At 44.7% G+C, this 22,050-nt stretch overlaps 1 protein-coding gene across 1 annotated transcript; it reads left to right on the top strand.

Moving 5' to 3' along the window:
- Nucleotides 1-301: 301 nt before the first annotated feature.
- On the top strand, nt 302-20,738 carry LOC136299976 (merlin-like). The gene is made up of 19 exons (XM_066202032.1): nt 302-745; nt 3,574-3,819; nt 4,958-5,075; nt 6,698-6,823; nt 7,186-7,308; nt 9,697-9,780; nt 10,357-10,425; nt 10,715-10,797; nt 11,437-11,512; nt 11,946-12,083; nt 13,712-13,786; nt 14,112-14,225; nt 14,637-14,759; nt 15,259-15,476; nt 16,273-16,375; nt 17,010-17,137; nt 17,660-17,810; nt 18,501-18,710; nt 19,663-20,738. The coding sequence occupies exons 2-19, from the start codon at nt 3,812-3,814 to the stop codon at nt 19,696-19,698; spliced, it is 1,983 nt and encodes a 660-aa protein (XP_066058129.1). The 5' UTR covers nt 302-745; nt 3,574-3,811; the 3' UTR covers nt 19,699-20,738.
- Nucleotides 20,739-22,050: the final 1,312 nt, after the last annotated feature.

Here is a 22,050-nt window from a genome sequence, read left to right as displayed (position 1 = left end):
AGAGTTTGCAAAAAAACTCCCAAACCACTTAGAAACTGAATAATGGCAAAATTATTGGACTTTGAGGTAACGTGCTCCTGGACTTCCCCTGTGACTTCAGGCTGAAGCCATGCCTTTATTTTAATTTAAATATGTTCGCTTACCACTTTCTGCTGGTATTTTGGCTGCTGCCCAGTTTTGAGCCTTGCTCTCTTTCTGGGGTGGGTGTCCCATCATCTCTCACCGCAGGAAGAGGACAGGTAGGGATTCACATTTAATTAACAGCACAACTCCGGGCAGTTTCCCTTCTTAAGGTGGCAGATATTGGGAGAACAGGAGGCACTGCTGAAATAGTTTGATCACATACCATCCAAGGAGTTATTCAGAAGTTCTTGATTTTTTTTTTTTTTTTTTTTAACAGATATCCAAGCAAAGCCTCGTGGGTTTCTCTTATTTTAGTGCCTGGTTACTTGAATTACAGAGCAGGGAGGTTGGGAGGAGCGCCGGTGCAGGCAGGAAATGGTTAAGAGCCGTTCCTATCACCTGGGAAAGCGATCCTTTGATTTTTCAGAGGGCGCTAACATGCTGCAGTTCATGGAAACAAAGGGAAGGGGATCAAGTAGAAAAGTTGTTCTTGGATTTTATTCTCAGTGGCAGAACTTGTGAGGGCTGGATATTGATGTCTGTGGGGAAAATACGGAGTTTTTGGATTAAACGGGAATTTTTTTCCCCCCTTCTTATCGTCATTCAAAAAAGGATCTGTGAGGTAAGTCTTGATTCCAACTGGTGACTTTAGATAACTTCTATTTAGAGTGAGGGCTAAGAAAACCCTTTATCTTGCTGACCCATTTTAAAACAAAAGTGAATTCTCTGCTTAAATTGTTCCTCGGGCAGGGAGCACAGGCAGGAGCGTGAGTCAACAACTGCACAAAGCCCACGACGCTCGCCTGTGTTGTCTGCATTCAAATCGCTCGCATTAATTCCTGAGCTGGAGTATGGAAATTCAGGAACTGGGAGAAAACATAATGAGTCAGGGGAATTTGCCACTCGGAGTTGCAGTAAATATTTCAGCGATGACACTCTTTCAAACTGTAGTAGTGGCTATGTTAATGTGCTTTTGCAGCGGTTGCTTCAAGCATCTTCTGCTGGTGGCTCTTAAAGTAATTCCCAAGCCTCGTCTCTTGAATCCTCGTTGCTCTCCCAAAGATTTTATATTTCCAGCTCCTGTGGGGACGATGCTGATCCTACAGGGCAGATTCATTTTGGGGATGTAAGAGAGGGGTCTCCATTGCCGTTAATTCTTTGCCTGCCTGCACATGAGTTCTCACCTTAGTGCTGCTGAATTCTGTGTGTGTGTGTGTGTGTGTGTAAAACAGATGATTTTTCACCCCAGTGTGGCTGCCCCAAGTGTGCCAGCTGTCACTGAGAGGCAGTGCTACGTGAAGGGAAGTTTTTATACCCCGTGGAGAGCCCTGCAAAACCCCATGGGTTCACTTGGGAAATGCTAAACTGGGAATAAATTACGCTCTCTCTCTCGGGCAGCTTGTTCCTTGAGGTGTTTGCCCACAAGGTGCTGGATTCTGGTGGGTTTGTCGAGCTTGGTGTGTGTGTGTGTGGCGGTGCTGATTTCACTTTTCTCTCTCTGCCTGTCTGTGAGTGAGCGGTGTCTGCTGTGTGGGCTGCTCCCCACGTGGATCAAAGTGCAGTGACACAGATCAGCACCGCTGCTGCAACAGTCACCTGGCCAGTTCTTCCTGCTCTTCCCAGTTCCCACTGCACCCCCTCCATGCTTTGCTCCTGTTTTCTCATTGTCCAGGAGGGAGAACACTCAAATCCAGAGCTGCTGGGTGTCCCTTCTTTCATCTTGGGCGTGAACAGAGAGTTTGGGCTGTTCTGTTCCTTCACGTTTTTATTCCCCACCGCTGGCTTTCTGTTCCCCCTCGCCACACCAAGCTTTTATCGTCTCCCTGTGCTTGTTCCCAGCGCCTGAACTCTCTGTTCCCAGGTTCTGGCTGGGCAGGGATCTTTTATCACCCTGCCCTATTTTGCATTCATGCTCTGATCCATCACATTTTGCTCCTTCTGGATCCCTGTGGCACCTGCAGGGATAAATCACTGGAGCTGGGTGTCAGGAGCTCTGCCTTGGAGCACTGGATTCCCAGTTAAAGGCTGTTGTTAGCAGGGATCTGGGGAAGGGATTGCTTTTGCATTTACACACACACAAAAAAATTGCAAACCCAATTGTCTTATTTTCAGCAAGATTTCTCTTATTTGAAAAAGTTCTTTTTGTAAAATCTCGTCTGCTAAGTGCTCTTGCTTCTGTTGTCAGGATCTGACATTCGTTTCAGCTATTCAGTGTGAAAACCCTTTCCAATTTCTTTACCAGTGCTATTGATTAAAATGCAGTTTACTTTTCTGGGGAAAATTTGATATTCAAAAAATGTCTTTTTGCTGTGAGTCAGAATGTACTTTTCCATGGAATAAAAATTCTGGAAAGAACAACAAAAAAATGCAATTGGAAATGTTGAACAAATTATATTGTCATTTCAACCTGGTTATATAAGAAAAAAAAGAAAGAACTTCAAAGTCCAAGTGAAAAGCTCTGGTATTTTTCTCATATTTTGAGAAAATTAGTACATTTTTCTCCAGCTGCTCAATTTTATCTGTTCAGAATTTTCCATATGAAACTCTGAGAATGTTCTGTACTGGCCCTAACTCCAAGTTCCTGTTTAACTCAGCTGGCTGTTTCAGGTTTCCTATTAAAAATGAATTATGAAGCTTTTTTTCTCCTTAGTTTTCAGCCATTGATGTTTCTTCTAGAAACTAATAAAGCTATTTCCAGTTTTGCGCAGAAGTCTGTAGTACTCAGGCTATAAATGCTGTATCCAGTGGTACAATTATTTACAATTTTGAAGAAAACTGATGGAAAAGAGATTTGGAATGCAACAGGTTAAAATTTAATTTTGCAGATTAGAGATCAAAAAATGTCTGTGGTAATTTCCTACTAGTTTGGATGCCCTGACATGATGTTCTCCCTGTCAATGTTGCTGTGGTCATTTTGGGGGTTTTCAATATTCCCTTATTCCTCAATTGAACACTCTTTGCTGTGCTAAGTAGGAAGGACTGAGCTCTGCTCAGTTGGGTGCACTGAGCTGCCTAAATTATAGAGGAAAGTTTGTGGTAAGATCTGGTTTTCGCTCTAAAATGCAATCCCTGAGGAGAAAGGTCCCCTGGGGGTGATGGGATTTGGGCTCTGGGTGTGCTGTTCCTTGGGTCTCACTGGGTTTTGGTGGTGTGGCCTCTCCTGGGCTGCTGGTGGGCACTGCCAGGAGGGACCAGCTTTGGGGGAGTGCTATGAGGGTTTGGGTCCCTCCAGTCCTGAGGACAGTGCTGTCACATTGTTTTGGGGGGTAGTTCAGAAGGAGAAATTCCACTCTGTGCCTTCCTAACATCATTAGTATCCTGATTATTCTTGAATTCTCCCCAGTCTGCCACTTCATGAAGGCCATTATTCCTTGTCCTGAAGAGCAGCCATCACAATGTCTCACCACTCGTCCTTCCTCTGTTCTAACCAGTGCTTTCATCTTACCACAGATGATTTTCTAGCCCTTGGACCTCTCCTTCAGACTCTCTCCAGTTTTCTTCCCAGCTCCAGAAGTGGTGCCCCAAACCCAAACAAGATTTCAGCAGAAGCTCCACCAGAGCCAGCTGGAGGCAGAGGATTCCCCACCTGGTCTCAGCGGTGTCAGAAGGATGAATTTCCTCCTGAGCTCGTCTTCCCCCCTCTGAGCTGTCCCAGTCGCTTGTTCTCAGCTCTGCCTCTGATGTCCCTATGATTTGGTAACTATTTAATCTCTTCCCTGCCTCAACTTCCTTATAATCTGTAAAGGAGAACTTCCATTTCTGTTTCACCTCCTATTTAACTGCTCAAAATTTGTGGGTGAGGGGTACAAACAAAGTAAGTGGAAAACCAGTACATTTGCAAGCCAATTTAGAGCTCTGCAGAAAAAAAAAAGGGAGCAGAATATTTTATAAAATCCTGGAAGGTGCAGGCAAATGGAAATTTTCAGTTTAAACTAGAGCTTTATTTTGGAATTCCTCGAGGAGAGATTGGAGTTCTGCCACAGTGTAATAGTCTTATATTGCAGGAAACCAGGAATGCCTCGGTCTCTTGCCCTGTACAGTTCACAGATTCTCACGGCATTATACAAGTTTGACCTGTTAATTTTATGAAGTGAAAAGAAGCAAAAAACCTTTACTGGGTGATTTCCTGGGCTCAGAAAGAAATGCCTGAGAACTGCCTGGAGCAGATCCACACCAGCATTTCACTCCACCTTTCCATATTTTGTTTCCACAAAACCCTTGTGCCATTTTTTTGGGGTGGCATGGGGGTGATTACATTTAGAACAAAAGATTTCTGATGAAATTTTCTGTCAGCTTCTGCAGAATTAAATTAATTTCACAAGAACTTCACTGGGAAATTTCCTGTTCTAAATAACTTTTATCATCGTGAGTGAGCAGCACAAGAGAATGTGGTGAATTCAGCTGAATTTCAATGCATATATTCTTGGCATTTGTATAATTTCAGGGAGTTAAAGTCTCATGTTGTAAAGAAATCCAATAGTTTAGTTGCTGAAGGAGCCATAACTGATGGAAAAGGGTTGTGTTGGACTTGACATCATAAAGTTTAGCTGCATTTTCTGGTGTTCTACTGAGTGGAGATGCTGCTGAGACCCTTGAGAAAGAGAGTTTTATTTGTGAGAGCCAAAAATCTGAGAAAAGACAGCAATAACATTTTCTGTGCAACTTGCTTTAAGGAGCAAGCTAATTTTAAAGGTTTTTCTTTCAACATCCTTAGCAGTCACAAAAAAAATGCATCCCTAAACGTGACTTCATTCTGCACGTTTGGACTCGTCCTACTTTGGAATGGAACCAAGGAAATGCTGCTGAATTTCCATCCCTCAATGTTTGATTTCAGGTGTGGCTGCCCTCATCAGCTGAAAAATATGTCCATCCGAGGCCTGAAGAAGAAACAACCCAAGACTTTTAAAGTCAGAATTATAACAGTGGATGCTGAGATGGAGTTCAGCTGTGAGGTGAGAGCGTCAGCAAATGCTGGGCAGTTGGGGGAATGCCCTTTGTATCAGCAAGAAATTCGAAAAATTCAGATTATCAGCTCATGGATGATCTTAAAACTGATCTGTTATTTTTATAAATAATGGATTATTTAATCTCAGGTGTGTTCTTCTCTTAACTTTGTTCAGGATTTAAAGCTGTTTGCATGAAATCCATTTGACTGACACAGCTGAATTAACACTAAACCTGCTTTCTTCATAAGCATTCCAGTTGTTTGTAAGGATTCCTACTTCTCCATTAAATTCTTTTTTCTTTTTTTGGAACTGACACGACTCTTTAATAAAGACACTTCCAGCTTGGATAAACTGGTCAGAGCTGGTGCTAAGATGTTGCTTGTAAAATAATTTATGAACAGGTAACTTTTGTTGATCGGGGACATTCTCTTCCAGTTTGCCGTTTATAAACTCCAGTTCTTTACCTGCAATGGGCGTTTGGATCTCTGGGCAGGAGAGAAAAAAGGATTGGTGAGAAAGCTGGCAGTTCAATTAATTATGGCTATCTGATAAATTGATTAGGGAAATCATGGCTGGAGAAGAAGAAATGATCGATTGCTAATTAAATTGGGCTGCACTATTGAAGGGACAGAACTGTCCCTGATTAATTAATTCTAATCATCCAGCAAAAGCAAAACAAGACACACAGGTATTTTGGGGAGTTAGAAAACTCAGTTCCAATGGGACTGGCAGTTTTAGTGAGACCTGACTGTTGTGTGAGCCATTTCATGTAATTTATTAGGTCCTTCAGAAACAGAATAGATTAATCTTGTATGACTTACTGCTCTGGAGTACTTGCAGGCAGAGTAGTGAAAACAAAGGATTTAGAAAATTTGATTTAGAGATCAGAGTCCTTGTTAACAATTAGTTGTATTCCTTCCTTTGCCACCTCTCCTTTCTCCCCAGACACTGCTGGGATGATTTCCAGCTTTCCACTCAAATACTGCCTAAAAGTCCACTCTTTTTTTGCCATTGAGTTTTTAGCTTTAGCAATTAGAGAAAGTCAGCTTTCTGAAACGGGGTCAAATAGAAGAAACAGATGAGCAGCCTCTTTGGTGGAAGAAACAAGGCAGCAGATGTGTGTGGATGTGGGACCTTGAATCAAAGTTTGCTCTCTGTGGCTGCTAAATAGAAATGAGAACATTTAAGAAGACTCATTTAAATCAGAGTAGGATAAAGGCTTGGCCTGGTGCCACTGAAATACCTGAGGGGTGTGAGAGGTGGATCTGCTCTCATTGTTCAGCATTCCTACCCCGTGTCCTGATTTGATTTCCCCTGGCTTTCTCCCAGTCTCTCCAATTTGTATAAAGCATTGAGTCAAAATTTTGGACAAGTATTAATAAAGGCTTGCCACATCCCAGGAAATCAAAGGTACAACCCTCATTCCCTCAAGTGAATGAAATGACTCCAGCTGCTCTCTGGATGTGTCTGGAGAAGGAGAGGAGGTGGAACACAGCAACTCTGACACAGCCGCTAAAACATTTCATAAAAAACCTAAAGGTGAAACAAGATTTCATATGAGAAAGGGCTAAAATGGAGCAAATTCATTTAGGATGCACATGTTTTTCCTTGATTTTTCTCTCTTTCAGATGAAGTGGAAGGGAAAGGATTTGTTTGACCTGGTGTGCCGAGCCCTTGGTTTAAGGGAGACTTGGTTCTTTGGCTTGCAGTACACAATTAAAGGAATGTGCACCTGGTTAAAGATGGACAAAAAGGTACAGGAGACAAAATGGGTGGCAATTAATTGTTGACTTCTACAAATATTGACATTCTGGAGCATGGGAGCTAAAGGGATGTGTTCCATGAGCACTCGGAATTTGACATGGTGGCTTTCTTTAAGGCCACAATTGGATTATTTGCTCTGATTGCTTTTATCCCATTTGACCTGGAGCATCCCACCCTAATCACCGCTGATAGCTGTTAGATTAAAGCTCAGAATTATCCTTCCCTTTAAAATATGGGAAGGCTGCTGTAAGTGGATTATTAGCTCCCTTCTGATTTTCCTCGGGGATATTACCTGGAGACACTCATGTATTTTTTTTTGCTGCTGATTTGATTTTATTTTATCTGTAAACAGGTTTTAGATCAAGAAATCCCCAAAGAAGATCCCATCAGCTTTCATTTTTTGGCTAAATTCTACCCAGAGAAGGTAGAAGAGGAACTCTTACAGGAAATTACCCAGCATTTATTCTTCCTTCAGGTCAGGAACAATTTTGAACCATGAATTCCTTCTGTATTTTCCCCCAGTCCTTTTGCATTGTCTTTGATCTTGTTGGCAGCTCAGGATAGTTTTGCTTGCTTCAGCTGTATCAAGAACTTTGTAGAGATTATTTTTATGAAGTACAAACATCTCTCCTGCCTGCTGTGGGTTCGGTGTCCAGGTAAGCGGAAAGTTTCATCTCCTGCAGGTCTTTGTGAAAGCACCCAGCAGTTTGGGGGGATAATTCCAAACCTGAATATTCCAGGCTTGTTTTGCTCCTTAATATGTGTTAAAAAAAAAAAAAAATCATGCAAAGCTGTATCTGCTGGAAGAACTGTGAGGCTTTTGGGGAGGGCAAAACCTCTAGAAAACGAGGACTCCCTAAACCTTCATTTTGGATTGTAGGAATAAAACATCATGGAATTTGAGAGGCATTCTGAAATCCAGGTTTGTTCACCTGGCAAAGCTTAAGAGGAGCAGACCAGCAGACACTATTTGAGCTCCATCAAAAAGCAGATGAAGGAGAAAAATCTTGGAGCTTTATCAAAAATAAAGATGGAGCAACCAGGAAAAGTTCCACAGCTGAGTTTGGGATGGCCGATTCCGATGTCTGGGACATCCAGCTTCTCTCCTGAGTTGCTGTGGAGTCCCTCTGGAAGTTTCAGCCTCTGGAGTGTTGCTTTATTCCAGCAGGATGTGTCTGTGCAGGTAGCTGGGAGAAATTCAGCCTGCAGCTGGAAATAAACCCAGTAAATTCCCTTGTTCCTTGAGGAGGATGTGCTAATGAAATAATGGGGAAATGCTGCAGCTCTGAAGGTTCATAAACCCACCAGAACTTCATCCAGAACTTTTAACCACTTGGCAGTTTATCTTTTGGAAAGAAATGAGAACAGCAGAACTCTTTTCCTACTCTTTTAATCCCGATTTTTCCACTTTTTTTTTTTTTTTTCTTTTCTCCTTCAACCTGCCTTAACTAGCAGATAAGCAATTAGCAAATTCTTCTCATTCCAAAGTAGGAAAACAAGGCTGAAACAAATTGGAACTTGCAAAGCTTCCTGACTGTAAGAGCTTCAGCTCACACCTGGATGCTAATAGGAAAAACATGTACAGACATCTGGATACCTGAAGATTTCAGCTCTCCTGACTCTTCAGACCTTTGCAAATTAATGTGCCATAAATGCCTGAATAAATGTCAGTGACTAAAGCTAACTATTATCTGCTTAAAGATGAGGTAATTTACTACTTCTTCATGAAGTTTAACAGAAAGTCCTTGTGAAAACTGATCAGAAAAAAACCCAAAACCAACCCAGGCACTTATGGGGGATTTATCCACATTGTTCTAAATTCTGGAGCATGATTTGCACCGTGGAGAGTGAAAGCTGGAGCTTTCCAAATGGGAAGAGAAATCTTTTCATTCTTTCCATTTTAACAGCTTAGAAAGAATGTTCCCTGCACTGTAACTCAGCTTCACGGATTGTGCTCACCAGGGACTAAATTTAAAAGCAAAACCTTCCTTGGTGGTTCATTTCAGTTCCCAGCACCTACAGACGTGTGTTTGTAAACAGAACTTCAGCTAGCTCAAGTCATTTTTCTATTTGGAAATGTTTAAGACTGTGAGCTGCGCAAAATTTTGTTGTCTTGTGCTTGTTCCTAAGCTAAATACACCTGAGAGGAGGATTTGGGAAGATTAATTTCCCCTTCCCTCTTTAGGTTTTCAAACAAATTGCACAACTGATTTAAAATCAAACAACACCTTACAAACTATTACACCTCTGCTCTTGGTAGCACCACAGGTTATTAAAATGAAAAGAATGTTGAAAGACTCTTTAGAATTGTCTGATTGTGCTTGGACCATTGAAAATGAATAAATTAAGTGCTTTATTATTCAGCTTCTCTTTTGAGGGTCTCCTTTATTCTCTCATTCTGGAGAACATCTCTTATGGTTTTTATATATCAGCTGCACAGCCCTGAGCCTGCTCTGCTTAGACCTGACCTCCAGAGCTCCCTCCCAAGCTGAAATTTGATGTCTGACGTGATGCAAAGCTGATTTTTCCAAAGCAGGCAGGGGAAAAAAAAAAAAAAAAAAAAAAAAAGAGGAGGATTGTTAAAAGAAATGAAGCACAGACAATAAAATTGATGTTTTATAGGATATTCTTTTATAGGACTCCTTATGTAAGTGTGTGGAGAGAGCTGACTGGCATTTTTGGTCTCATTAAATGCAATGCTAACTAAAGGCTTCCTGTGTTCCTGAATGCCAATTTCTTGTTGCTGTTATGAGCTCCTAAAGGTGATATTTGGTGCCAAGTTATAGTCTGGGCATGTCTGCTTTCATTTCAAGCCTGACTTAAGTCCTGACTTTGAACTTGCTCCCTTTTTCTGTTGGTTTAGGTTAAGAAGCAGATCCTGGATGAGGAAATCTATTGCTCACCAGAAGCTACAGTTTTACTGGCTTCTTATGCTGTTCAGGCCAAGGTTTGTGCATAGAAAAATCTCTTTTTTAATCGACTTTTTTTTTTTGTTTAACCAATACATCTACATGGTGGTGTGTAAAACACAGCAGGGTTAAAATTTGCTGGTAAAGGTGGTCATCCTGGGAGGTACAAGCAGAGCTAGAAAAAAAACCCCTTTAAATTCCAGGTTGGGATTGGAGGTTTCCAGGTTGGGATTGGAGGTTTCCAGGATGGAATTGAAGGTTTCCAGGATGGGATTGAAGGTTTCCAGGTTAAAATTGGAGCTTCCCAGGGTGGGATTGGAGTTTTCCAGGATGGAATTAGAAGTTTCTAGGTAAGGATTGGCGGTTTCCAGGATGGAATTGGCGGTTTCCAGGTTAGGATTGAAGGTTTCAGGATGGAGTTGAAGGTTTCCAGGTTAGGATTGAAGTCTGAGTGGCTCAGTGGCTGTTTTGGAGCCACCTCCATGGCACAGGGGCTGGAAGGAACTTCCATGGACTGCTCAGAGGAGGGGAACCAAAAAAAAAAATCTGCCTCAAGCTTCCACTTCAGACTATTCAAGGAACAAACTGAAATGACTTTTCTTTTTTTGGGACAGTATGGTGACTACGACCCAAACTTCCATGAGCCAGGCTTCCTAGCCCATGATGAGCTGTTACCCAAAAGGGTGAGTCTGAACTTTATACAAAACCAAATCTTTCAATCTCCTCTTTGCAGTTCAGGTTCTTTGAATCTCCTCTTTTGGAGTTCAGGGTCTTTGAATCTCCTCTTTTGGAGTTCAGGGTCTTTGAATCTCTTCTTGGCAGTGCAGATGTTGCTGGGGATTAATCAGAGCGTTAAAAACTCTGCAAAATGACCAAGCTGAGAACTGCACCTCTGCATTCACTTTGCTTGGGAGAGGCAGAGCTTGGATTTGCATCTTCCCAGGGATCCAACCTCCCTTCCTTCCCCTGCAGGTGCTCAGGCAGTACCAGCTGACAGCAGAGATGTGGGAAGAGAAGATCACTGCTTGGTATGCTGAGCACAGGGGTATTGCCAGGTAGGAAACTTTTGCATTTCTTGGAAACCCCAGACATTTATTTATGGGATTTGTTGTCTTCAGTGTAATTCAGCCCATCTGGAAATCCAATTGAACAATAAATAAGATCTGTTAGCACCCAGAGGCAGCTTTTCCTAATATTTGGGTTGCATTTCTCTCTCTTCTGGAGGCTGCTTAGCATTGTTTTTATTGAATATTTTCCTCAAGATTTACTGATTTACCTTGAAGGGAGAAGAAAAGCAAGTGGAGAGATTCTCACTCTTCTTTGGCCTTGGCCAAAAGCTCTGTCCAAAACTCATTTCTTAATGAACTCTATTTCCTGAAAGAAATATATTCATGGAAAACAGTGCAAGGGGGATTTTCCGAGGCATGGAGTGGCAAAACTAACACAAGGATAAGACTTTTCATGAATTTTAATGAAGATTACACTATCCATGAGTCATCTTTAGAAATAGGTGCAACTTTACTGCCTCTAGTCTGTCCAGATGCTGTTTTTATTATCCTTTTTTCTATTATTGAGAGCAAGATGGCAAAACTAAAGTAAGTTTGTACAAAGGGCTAGATTGGCTGTTCTTTTCTAAGTGGGAAATGGAGAGAAAGGCTGGAGAGGCATTTCATAACCATGGCTTTATTCTCCAGGGATGAAGCTGAGATGAACTACCTGAAAATTGCCCAAGACTTGGAAATGTACGGTGTCAATTATTTCCCAATTGCTGTAAGTGCCTTATTTTAGCAGTTTTCACTTGCTGCAGATAATGGTGCTGTCCTTTTAAAATCCTCCAGGGAGTTTGGAACTGGGACTCCTGACTTCTGCTTTTCCCTGCTGCTGGTTTTTCTTTTTTCCCCAGCTCGGTTTTCTTGCCTGCTAAATGAGCAGGTGAATAAAAGAGTTAAGATTAATATTTTACAACCTGACAAAAGTTTTGAGTAACTCCAGGTATGGAATAGGAAGGAGAAATAGTTTGAGCTGCTGTAAGCAGCCTAGAGGACTGAGTTTATTATTACCAGTGACAGCATTCATAATATTTTATATAAACGCCGATTTCCTAAAATACAAATAAATATCAATATACCAAAATATGTCCTTCTTGTCTGTGGTTGTTTAATGTCACCAAAAATGCCACTTACTGATCTCTCTTGTTTTTTAGCAAAATAAAAACCACACAGATCTCCTGCTTGGAGTTGATGCCAAAGGTATTCATATCTACAGCATTAATAACAGGTTCTCCCCCAATAAATCCTTTGAGTGGAGCTCTATCAGAAACATTTCCTGTAGTGAGAAAGAGGTATGATGGCTTTGATATATTATTCTTTTTCCATGGGCATGGGTGTGGACTGGGATTCTTGGAACAGGCTGAAAGCTTCCTCTGTTGAAATAATTTTGGGGGAGAAGGGGAAAAACCTGAGGAGCTTTGTTCCAAAACTAAAAATAACAGCCCTGCCTTGCAGATGAGCTCAACACCTCGGTTCCCCGAGGCTGCTCTGAGCTCTGACTCTGTTCTGGCTCCTTCCCTGCTGCTTGGCCTTTGCAAAACAAATGTGTTGATCTCTGAAAAAGACAGATATTATGAATGCCACCGTGCCTGGCTTCCTCAGTTATCCCAGCAGGAATTCCATGATCCATAAAACCTTAATGCTGTTTGCACACACAGAAGCTGAGCCTTTTAGCCCAGGGGCAAGAGGAGACATGCAGGGAGGTATTAATGGTTTTCTGCCTCACTTCTGCCAGTTTGTTGGGACATGATTTCACTCCCCACCACTGCAATTTCACCATGAAGCACAGTTTTTGCTTCTAGAAAGTGAAGGAGCGGGGAAAATTTATTCTCAGTCCAGCTCGTGGGCTGCATGGAAGGCTATAATCAGAAAAAACAAACCCAGGAAAACTACAGTGGTACTGGAATACCTGGAATTTGGCAGCCAAAGGGCAGCAATTTGTCAGCTCAGCCTGTTCTATTTTCTGTGGGCCTTTTGGAAAATGACCCACAGAAAACTGAGATCTAAAATTGAGATGAGATTTTAGATTCATGTCCATTAAATCAGAGGGGACTACAGGTTTGCTGCCTCCAAAACAATTTTGATATCATCAGATTTCCCCTGAGATCTGTGAATAAACTGCTTTAACTCCCTATTGGGGGGGGAAATTGGGCAGCCCTGTGTTTAAGTTTCACTTTATTCAGTCACACATCACAGCCTTGCTCCTCAAAAGGCAGCCAGTCATTACCTAGAGGGTGAAAAGACATTATGATCCCGGTGACTCAGATGCCCTGGAATTAGACAGGAATTACCTTGCCCATGAATTAGAAGAATAGAGTGCCAGGGAACCTGTGAGGCACAGAAAACAGGGCCTTAAGAAAGAAAAGGGCCATATTTTATTCTGCAGCCAAACAGAGCACAAGGTATGGAGTGAAGCACTGAGCTGGCAGCAGGAAAACCCTGCCTGGCCTCTGGGAACAGCTTGAGACTGAAAAAGGGAGGAATTCTCCAGGGCTTTCACCTGCTGCTCTGTAGAACAAGTCCTTAGGCCTCTGACACATTTGTTTATCCCTTCAACTGCTGCTGTTCTGAGAGGTGTTTGACATTTCCCTGGGTTTAAGGCCATGCCTGCTTCTAGGGATTGCTGCTATGTCCTGTTCTGATAACCAGGGCTTGTTCCAGAGCTCTGGGGACAGTGGGCAGTGCACAGGTGGCACCAGGAAAACCCCCGTCCACACTGGCACTGGGGGTTTATCCCCCAACACAGCCTGATTCTATGGAGAGAACCAGTTTTACATCACCCTGTTTGTGGCATAAATCCCTGCTTCCCCAGAGAGAAGTGGAGATGAACTCAAGTTTGCATTGGTTTTAACAGTTTCAACTTGTTTTCTTCCTCACTGTGCTATATTTCTTTCTTTCTCTTTTTCTTTTGCCTGTGCAGTTAACAATTAAACCCCTTGACAAAAAAGCAGAAGTCTTCAAGTTCTTCTCCTCCCAGCTCAAAGTGAACAAACTGGTGAGTGAACTGCTTTCCTGCTGAGAAATATCGTTTGTAAACAAAACTGTGATCTTGGGATGTCAGTCTAGATCAGCCTGTGTAATTCAGGAAAATGGGATCAGAGGGAGATGAAGGACAGGGGGAATCTCTCACCTTGTTACAAACTGACCTGAACTGTTTGTTGTGTGCCTGGCTATGAGCCTGCCCTGGGTGCTGATTTTCTTGGAGCTGCCAGCACTTGTGCTGGTCAGAATTGTCCTTTGGGGCCAGTGGGGGCCTCTTTGTCCCTCTGGCAGGGCCACAAGTCCATCAAAATCCCATTTGCTTTGCCTTTCCTATCCAGATTTTCCAGCTGTGCATTGGAAACCACGACCTGTTTATGAGGAGGAGAAAAGTGGACTCCATAGAGATCCAGCAAATGAAAGCACAAGCCAGGGAAGAAAAAGCCAGGAAAAAGGTAGATTCTTCCTGCTCCTGTGCTGTTGAAGGCACTGATTATTATTCCAGCTGCTGCCCTTGCTGCTCCTGTATTCCATCAGTGTGTGAGTGTGGGAGGTGAGGAGGTGCAGCAGCATTGAGTGTGGCAACAGCTCTGTGGCACCTGAGGAGGTCAGAGGTGCCTGTGTGCAGAGGTGATCCCAAAGATTCAGGGCAGAGAACACAGCAATCCAAGGCCTCTTCCAGCAGTCTGAAATAAACCAGGGCTGCCTGCCTGAGGAGGTCAGTGCTGCAAAGTTCAGGCAGCTCCAGCATCTCTGGGTTGAACATCCCAGCTGGAGAGCAGCCCCTTCTTCATTTGCTGCATTTCACTCAGGCCCGGGTGAGATTCTGCTGCAATCCCACCAACTATTGCTCCTCCTGCTTCCAGATGGAGAACCAGAGGCTGGCCAGGGAGAAGCAGCTCCGAGAAGAAGCTGAGAGAGCCAAAGAAGAGCTGGAAAGGCGCCTCTTCCAGCTGGAAGATGAAGCCAGGCAGGCCAACGAGGCCCTGGTGGGTTAGGCTGAATGTTCTTGTGCCTGATGGGCTTTCCTGGATTTTTTTGACACCAGGGATTGTAGCTCGGGCAGGGCTGGAGAGTTTCTGGTCACTGGTGGAAAGGGTGTGCAGGAATCCCTGGGAAAACCCTGATCTGCCATAATCTGTGAGCCATTCCCTCCCTGCACTTGGCTCACAGTGCTCTCTTCAGGCTAAGGGGGGGGGAAAGGAAACAATTTTGGTGCTGAAACTGGGAGAAAGAGGCAACTGAAGGGGCTGACTTCAGCTTTGTCCAGCTCTGAGATTTTTCTCCTTGCTTTGTAGAGGTGAGGCATGGGAAATTCTGGAGCAGAGGAGGAACACTGGACCTTGAAATTGTGTCTGGTTTTTATTTAAGAAATAATATTTTATCACTTGATCTCTTGGTAAAAGATGTCACCTGCCTGCCTGCCTGCCTGCAGGGGTGATTTTGTAGGTTCTAGACAAGGAACTAAGGAAAATTCTTTCTCCTCAGCTCCGATCCCAAGAAGCAGCAGAGCTGCTGGCTGAGAAAGCCCAGATTGCAGAAGAAGAGGCCAAGCTGCTGGCCCAGAACGCTGCAGAGGCTGAGCAGGAACGCCAGAGGCTGGAGATCACAGCTCTGAAAAGCAAGGAGGAGAAGCGGCTGATGGAGCAGAAGATGCGGGAGGCGGAGCTGATCGCCGTGAAGCTGGTGAAGGAGTCTGACAGGAGGTGGGGTTTGCTTCCCTGGGGCTGCAGAGGGTGCTGCTCTCCTCAGAGCCAAGCCCGGGAGCGAGGAATTATCCCTCAAGTGACACTTCAGAGGGACTAAGCCTCCTTGTGCCTTGTTTGTTCCACCTGGATGCTGTTGTTATATGGCAGGTCAGGTTTACAGAGGATCAGATGCAAAGCTGTAGAGATGTTTGGCAAGAAAGATCCAGAATGCAGACGCACCTTCTGTTTGTTGCTATCAAATGAGCACTGGCCACCTATCTAAATTTACTCTTTATGCCCTGTGAGATATGAGGCTGTTTTCATTAGTACCAAGTGAATGGTCTCTTGTTCCCCTTTCAGATCTTTAAGAAGTGTAAACCCAGGTAAACTCATGTGGAATATAAACCACTCTGAGTGTTTGCATGTTCCCTGAGCATGCAGAGCAGGCCAGTGTTGACAGAGGATTTTTTAAACTCTGTTTTTAAGACATCCTTCTACTTGTTTTAGGATACTGCCAAGAAACTTGCCAAAATAAAGAGCAATCTCTCCCCACCTCAGGGAGGATCTCTGATGGCCCGGAGAGAATCTGTGTCAGCAGGTTGTAACTGAGCCCATGGAAGTGGGGAGTAGGGCAATCATGTTAATTCAGCCTTTTGTGCAGGGGTGTCTCTGTCCTGCTGTGCCCACGTGAGCATCCTCCCACGAGTTCCTTGGTGTAAAGATAACACGGTGGTGGGCTTGTTCTCTGGAAGTCAGTGAGCTCTGAAATCCATGTGGTGCTTGAGCCATTCCCCTCAGGACATTTCCCTTGCAGAGCCAAGGAAGCAGAGCACCTGAAACAAGACCTGCACGAAGCCCGCGAGGCCGAGCGCAAAGCCAAGCAGAAGCTCTTGGACATAACCAGGCTTAATTATCCTGTAAGTCCTGCTCCACTGGGCACCACTTCACCTTCAGGGATAGTCAGGAGCTGATGGCATTTTTATAGCCCCCATCAAGCTGAGTAGTGGCATGGCTGCACCCAGCTGGGGGGCAAACTGGTGTGGAAAAGCAGCGAGGATGGGAGTTGGGTTTGTTCAGGATGGTAAGAAAGGCAAGGCAAAAGTTAAAACCAGAACTGGTGATGGATTCAGGGAGCAGAAGATGTCTTGCCTTCATGGTGCCATTTCAGGCAGTTTTTTGCGGACGTGGTTGTGCTGAGCCAGCTGTGTCATCCTGGCACGTCCCTCTGTCTTTAGGCAAAGCAGGTGAAGTTGTCCCCAGCAAGAAAGCACTGCTGGTGTTCTATCCCCAACTCCCTCTCCTGCTGCAGCCCTGCTGAGGCTGGGTTTCCATTCTCTGCTGAGGTAGAAACACTGCAGTCAGGATGAATCTCTGCTCTTGGCTCTGTGGGGTTGTGGACTTCAGCTGGGTGCAGGGGAAGGGCTGCAGGAGCCTGTGGGTGTCTCAGAAATGGTGGGAATAACTCAAGATGGCATTCTTGCAGAACTGAGGAGATAAATGCCAAAGCAGTCCATCAGATCTGACTGACAGTGCTTGTGTTGCCTCTTGCAGCACATGGCCAAGTACCCCCAGTACTCCCCAGGTGACAGCAGAGATGCCAACTTTGACAAAGGATCCTCCAAGCTGGACTTGAAGGACATCGACCTCAAGAGACTCTCCTTTGAGATAGAGAGAGAGAGGTATCAGTGTGCCTGTGGTGCAAATTAATGAGAGAGGCAATGAAATCTTTGGGAGTCACACTTCATATTTTAATAATTTGGGATGTGCATATGGCTGGAGGCCTTTTACTGAGCTGGTGTGGGTGATGTCTGTGTCAGACTGGCTTTTCTCACAGGCGAAGGGGTTTTTTTTGGTGGCATCAAGGCATGATAAATCCAGAACCTTCTGTCTTGGGGAGGGACTGAAGTAACAGCATGTGAGAGGATAGAAGTTTCCCTCTGGTGTTGACGTGAGGAATTGCTGGATCCATCAGACATCCCTTAGTCTGGGAGGAAATGCTTGGTAAAAAGTTAGGAAGCAAAAAAGGAAACAACTGAACCCCCCGGCCACTGGGTCAGGGGAACCAAGCTGACATTGCCAGAGTTTATTTTAGTCATAAAACATAAAATTAAACAAGAAATGACTCTCCTCCTTCCACAAACACCTGTTCTTGGGTTAAATCATGCCACCCTAAACCTTTTGTCTCCAATGTGTGGACCCAGGCTGGACTACTTAGAAAAGAGCAGGAAATTTGAAGATCGACTGAAAGAACTGAAGTCTGAAATTCATGCTCTGAAACTGGAGGAGAAACAGGCTGGGCTTTACAGTCACTGGAATGAAGTCCTGGGCTCCTTGGATCGCTCCTTAGGAAGTGTAAGAACTCTAAATCCCTGCCCTTTTCTCCAGCATGAACCCTAAAATGGAACAGTGTGGGTGTGCCAAAGGGAGCTGCTGTATTCCAGTCCAAGCCTTTAGCACCCTTGATGATAAAATATTAGAAACATGAACACTTTTAGAGGAAAATTCATGTCAAAACAAAATCTCAAGGCCTTTTTCCTATGCTGAATACCAGGACCATCAGCAAAAAAATAATCATCCTATTTTATGATTATGAAATCACAGTCAGGGCTTAAGGTCTTGGAGCAAATGAAATTGTTGTGACTAACACATTTAAATGTGGTTTCTTGCAGTTTGCATCACATTCTCATTCATGTGCTTTGTGGTTGCTGAAAGTCATAAAAGCCTCGGTGTGTGTGGTTTTTTTTTGAAGGCAATGAGGAACTAGACCCAAATTTTTGTCATAAGTTGCTTGTTATTTAAAAAACTCTTCAACTTCTTCCTGAAGCAGGGCAGGAATAGGGCTGACTTTGTCTGCAGGTTGCTCCTCATGGAGCAAAAATGGCTCTGAGTCAATGGGTTTTTTTAGAGACAGGAGGGAGGTTTGAAAAATGATGAGGAAAGATGGCCTTTTGTTTTCTGACTGCTCATCTGATGTCCTTTTTGGCTTAACGAGTGTTGATATAGAGAGGGCATTAAATTTCCATGTGCTCTGTTCTTTTAAAGGCCCCATCATGGATGAAAACCTTCGAAACTGGAGATTCACTGGATGTAAATCCTCAAAGACCTTTCCCTGCTTCCTTGTTAAACACTGCAAGCAGCTGGCCCTACACCAACAAAATTCAGCACACGGTGCCAGTGGAAAAGTCATCTCCCCAAGCCAATTCCTTGGCTGCCGACAGTGTGGGCACAGGAACCAGAAAACAGATCATAAAGGTAATCAGATTTGTAAGTAAATACCTAAATGTTCCCTAAAAGTGAAGAGTTCAGAGGGGGTGGCTGCCTGTAGGGACCTGCTTTGTCCTGCTCTGTCCCAGCCTCCCTTTTGCAGGATTTTGGAGCCCCTGGTGCTGGCGCATCATTTGGGAATGTTTATAACTCGAGGCTGCCTGTTTTTTCTCACTTCTGATCTAAGCTGGAGTGCAGAGCTGTAAGCCTTGGTAAATGAAGCAGAGATGTCTGTACACAGCAGGAGGATCTGTGTTAAATTTTATTTGTACCAGCCAGACTTGGAAATGAGAAATGTGCTCCCAGGTACAGAGAGCTTAAAACATACTGTGCCCCTCTTCTGCTTTTAAAAGGCAGGGAGGAAGAGGCCAATAAATACCCAGGCTCCCAACAGCTCAGCTCTCTTCCATGTGCTCCCTGTCAATGAGGCCTGAAGAGCAATGAGCTGGGTGGCAGGAGAAAACAACCTGCTTTGAAATGTCACTGGGCTGGAGAATGAAGAAGAAGCTGGAAGGAAATGTGGTTGGAACAGTGGGAAGGGAATCAGCTGTCTGTAGGCAGTGCTAATTGGGCAAGGTATTGGGAATGGGGAAAGCCTGATGGATTTGCTGTGTTTTATCTGAACAAAACTGGAGGGGTTTAGGATCAATTAAAAGCCCCGGAATATAACATTCAATACCTCCTTCAGGGTTTGGTGTGCTTAGAACTAAAGGACACAGCTGAGTGCAGCAGCAGCTGAAGGAGAAGCTCTTTCTGAGGCAACAGAAGCAACTTTTAAGACCAAACTCAGGGGTGAGGCAAATACATTTGTTTAAAGAAGGAAGAAAAATCTATTGCAGAGCATCTTGCAAAAGGCTCCAGAGTTGGAGGAAAGGAAGACCCAGACCAAAGGGAGTTGCTCTGAGCCAGAAGTAATTCTCCCTCTTTGATTTGCCTGCAGGTTCAGCAGCATGACTCAGATGTCATCTACATTTGAAGCCCCTCGTTTCTTGGTGGGACTGGTGGTCTTTTTACCTCTGTGGGGACACTCGGGCAGCTCTGGCTGCTGCCAGGTGTGAGAGACAAGGTACTGTGGATGCAGAGCTGCCATCCAGCTCCCAGGCAGGTGACATCAGCTGGGAATGTCACAGTGCCCTCGGTGTGGCTGGGAGAAGTGCAAGCCCAGAGGAAATGTTGTTTGCTACTCGTGCACTTTGGAAGGAACACTTCACACTTGGCTAAAACCCTTCCTCCCCCTGGTGTTTCACACACTTAGAGCTCTGCTGCTGGAGGAAGGATGTGAGGCACCAAGTGCCCAGGAGGTGTTTGGGATGAGAAAACAGAACACAAGCTTGGTGTTTATCTCCACAACAGACTAATTATGTTTTTGGTCCAGTCCCTGGGACATGACTCCCCCAGAGCGGCTCAACGTTTTAGTGTTTGCCTGCCAAATATTTTCCTTCTCCTCCCCAAACATTTCTTGGTTCACTTAATTGATTTGCATTTCTCTGTGAGAAATCTCAGCTTTTAATTCCAGTTGCAGAAGTGGACATCTTCAAATACCTCCCATTCCTGGGGGAATCCTTTGTTTGGAATGCAGAGCCTCTGTTCTTCCAGTCCCTGACTAGATCAAGCACTTTCTGCTCGAGCAAACTTTGCATACATTAACTGCCTTCCCACTTCTTGTGCAGCACAGCTCCCAAGTTAGGAAAAGACAAAAGATGCTGGTGGTGTCTGCTAAAGTGGGACTTGTTTCTGGTGGAGAGGTGCATGCAGCAAAGCACCTGCCTCATTAGTAAAACCCACTTGCATTTTCTGGTTTTGTGTGTGTTCAAGTGTTTGCTTCTCCACAAATCTTCACTCTGGGGAAGCAGACAACGTTCAGCTGCAGCTAAAGCAGGAGCCCTGCTGAACTTGTGACACGTGTGTAAAAATGAATGGTAATGTTGTTAAGCGTCTTGTTCTAAAAGCTAGGATTAAAGAAAAAAAAACCAAAACCAGCTTCAATAAAAAGCTTCAGTTTCCACTTGCTTTGAAGGGAATGTTGTGTCAATATTCCTCCAGCATTACCGAGGCAGGTTTGGAGAACAAACACCCAAATCTCCTCTGTACACATCTGCAGCAGGCTGGGCACAGAGGGGGCTGGCAGCTGCCTGTGCAGAGGGACAGGAGTGCTCTGCTGGCTGCCTCCAGCCCTGGTGGCACTTGCTGCCTTGCCTGGGTGGCTTGGCCTGTGTTAATTCTCTCCCAGCTCAATCTGGCACGAGATGTTTGCAGGATATTGGCTGTTACACACAATTTCTGAGCTGTCTGCAGAAGCCTGGTGTGTGAGAGGGAGAAGCTGTTGGAGATGCCAGAATGATGAGGCAGATGCTGTCATGGTCCCAAGGCTGGGGAGGGGGCATTGGCCGGGATTCGGGCCAGTGAGCCATCTCCTCTGTTAGCCAGGAAATGCTGCAGCAGCTTTGAGTGTGGCATTCTCGGATATGAGGGTGAGGAGAAATGCTGGGATTCCCCCTGGTTCTTCTTTTCCTGTTCCCTCTTTTCTTCTGGCATGTGTCTTGCCGCAGCCAACTGAGCTTGTGCCCTCATCCTCCACACGTGCTGGGCCTTCCTTCTGCTCTTGTGTCTGAGCTGCACCATGGAGCAGGGCCCAGAGAGGAGACCTGCACCATGTGCATCTTTGATTTATTCCTTTGGACTTAGCCCTGAAAATCCCAGTGAAGGAAAGGACAAGGTCACGCTCCTGCCAGTTCAAATACAAAACCTGCCTTTACAAGCTGTTCTCAGCCTGCAGTGTCCTTGCTGTGCATTGCTCCTGTGCAGCACTGTGTTCCTGCAGGCTGGGAGGGGTATTTGAGCCTTGGAGATGTGGCAGGAGGAGCTGGAATCTCCTGTGGACCTTTCAGATGGGTCAGGAGGAGCTGGAATCTGCTGTGAACATTTTAGATGGAGAAAGAGGAGCTGGGATCTGCTTTGAGCCACTGAGATGGGGAAAGATGAGCTGGGGTCTGTTGTGAATCTTTTAGATGGAGAAAGAGGAGCTGGGATGTGCTATGAATCTTTTAGATGGAGAAAGAGGAGCTGGGGTCTGTTGTGAATCTTTCAGCTGGGGCAAGAGGAGCTGGAATCTGCTGTGGACCTTTAGGATGGGGAAGGAAGAGCTGGGTTCCCCTGTGAGCCTTTCAGATGGAGAAAGAGGAGCTGGGAACTGCTGTGAGCCTTTCAGATGGGTCCGGAGAAGATCAGCTTGAGAAGTGCACAGCCACACATGGAGTCAGGTGTGCCGTGCCCTCGCAGGGAGGCCACTGCAAAGAGAAGTGCCAGCAGGGCGTTAATTTGCCTAAAC

This window comes from Chamaea fasciata, unplaced genomic scaffold, assembly GCF_029207755.1.
Source record: "Chamaea fasciata isolate MVZ Bird 193981 ecotype frontalis unplaced genomic scaffold, bChaFas1.0.hap1 SCAF_21, whole genome shotgun sequence".
Classification (NCBI taxonomy): domain Eukaryota; kingdom Metazoa; phylum Chordata; class Aves; order Passeriformes; family Sylviidae; genus Chamaea; species Chamaea fasciata.
Note: the sequence above shows the minus strand (reverse complement) of the source record. Positions and strands in the feature narration are given on the sequence as shown.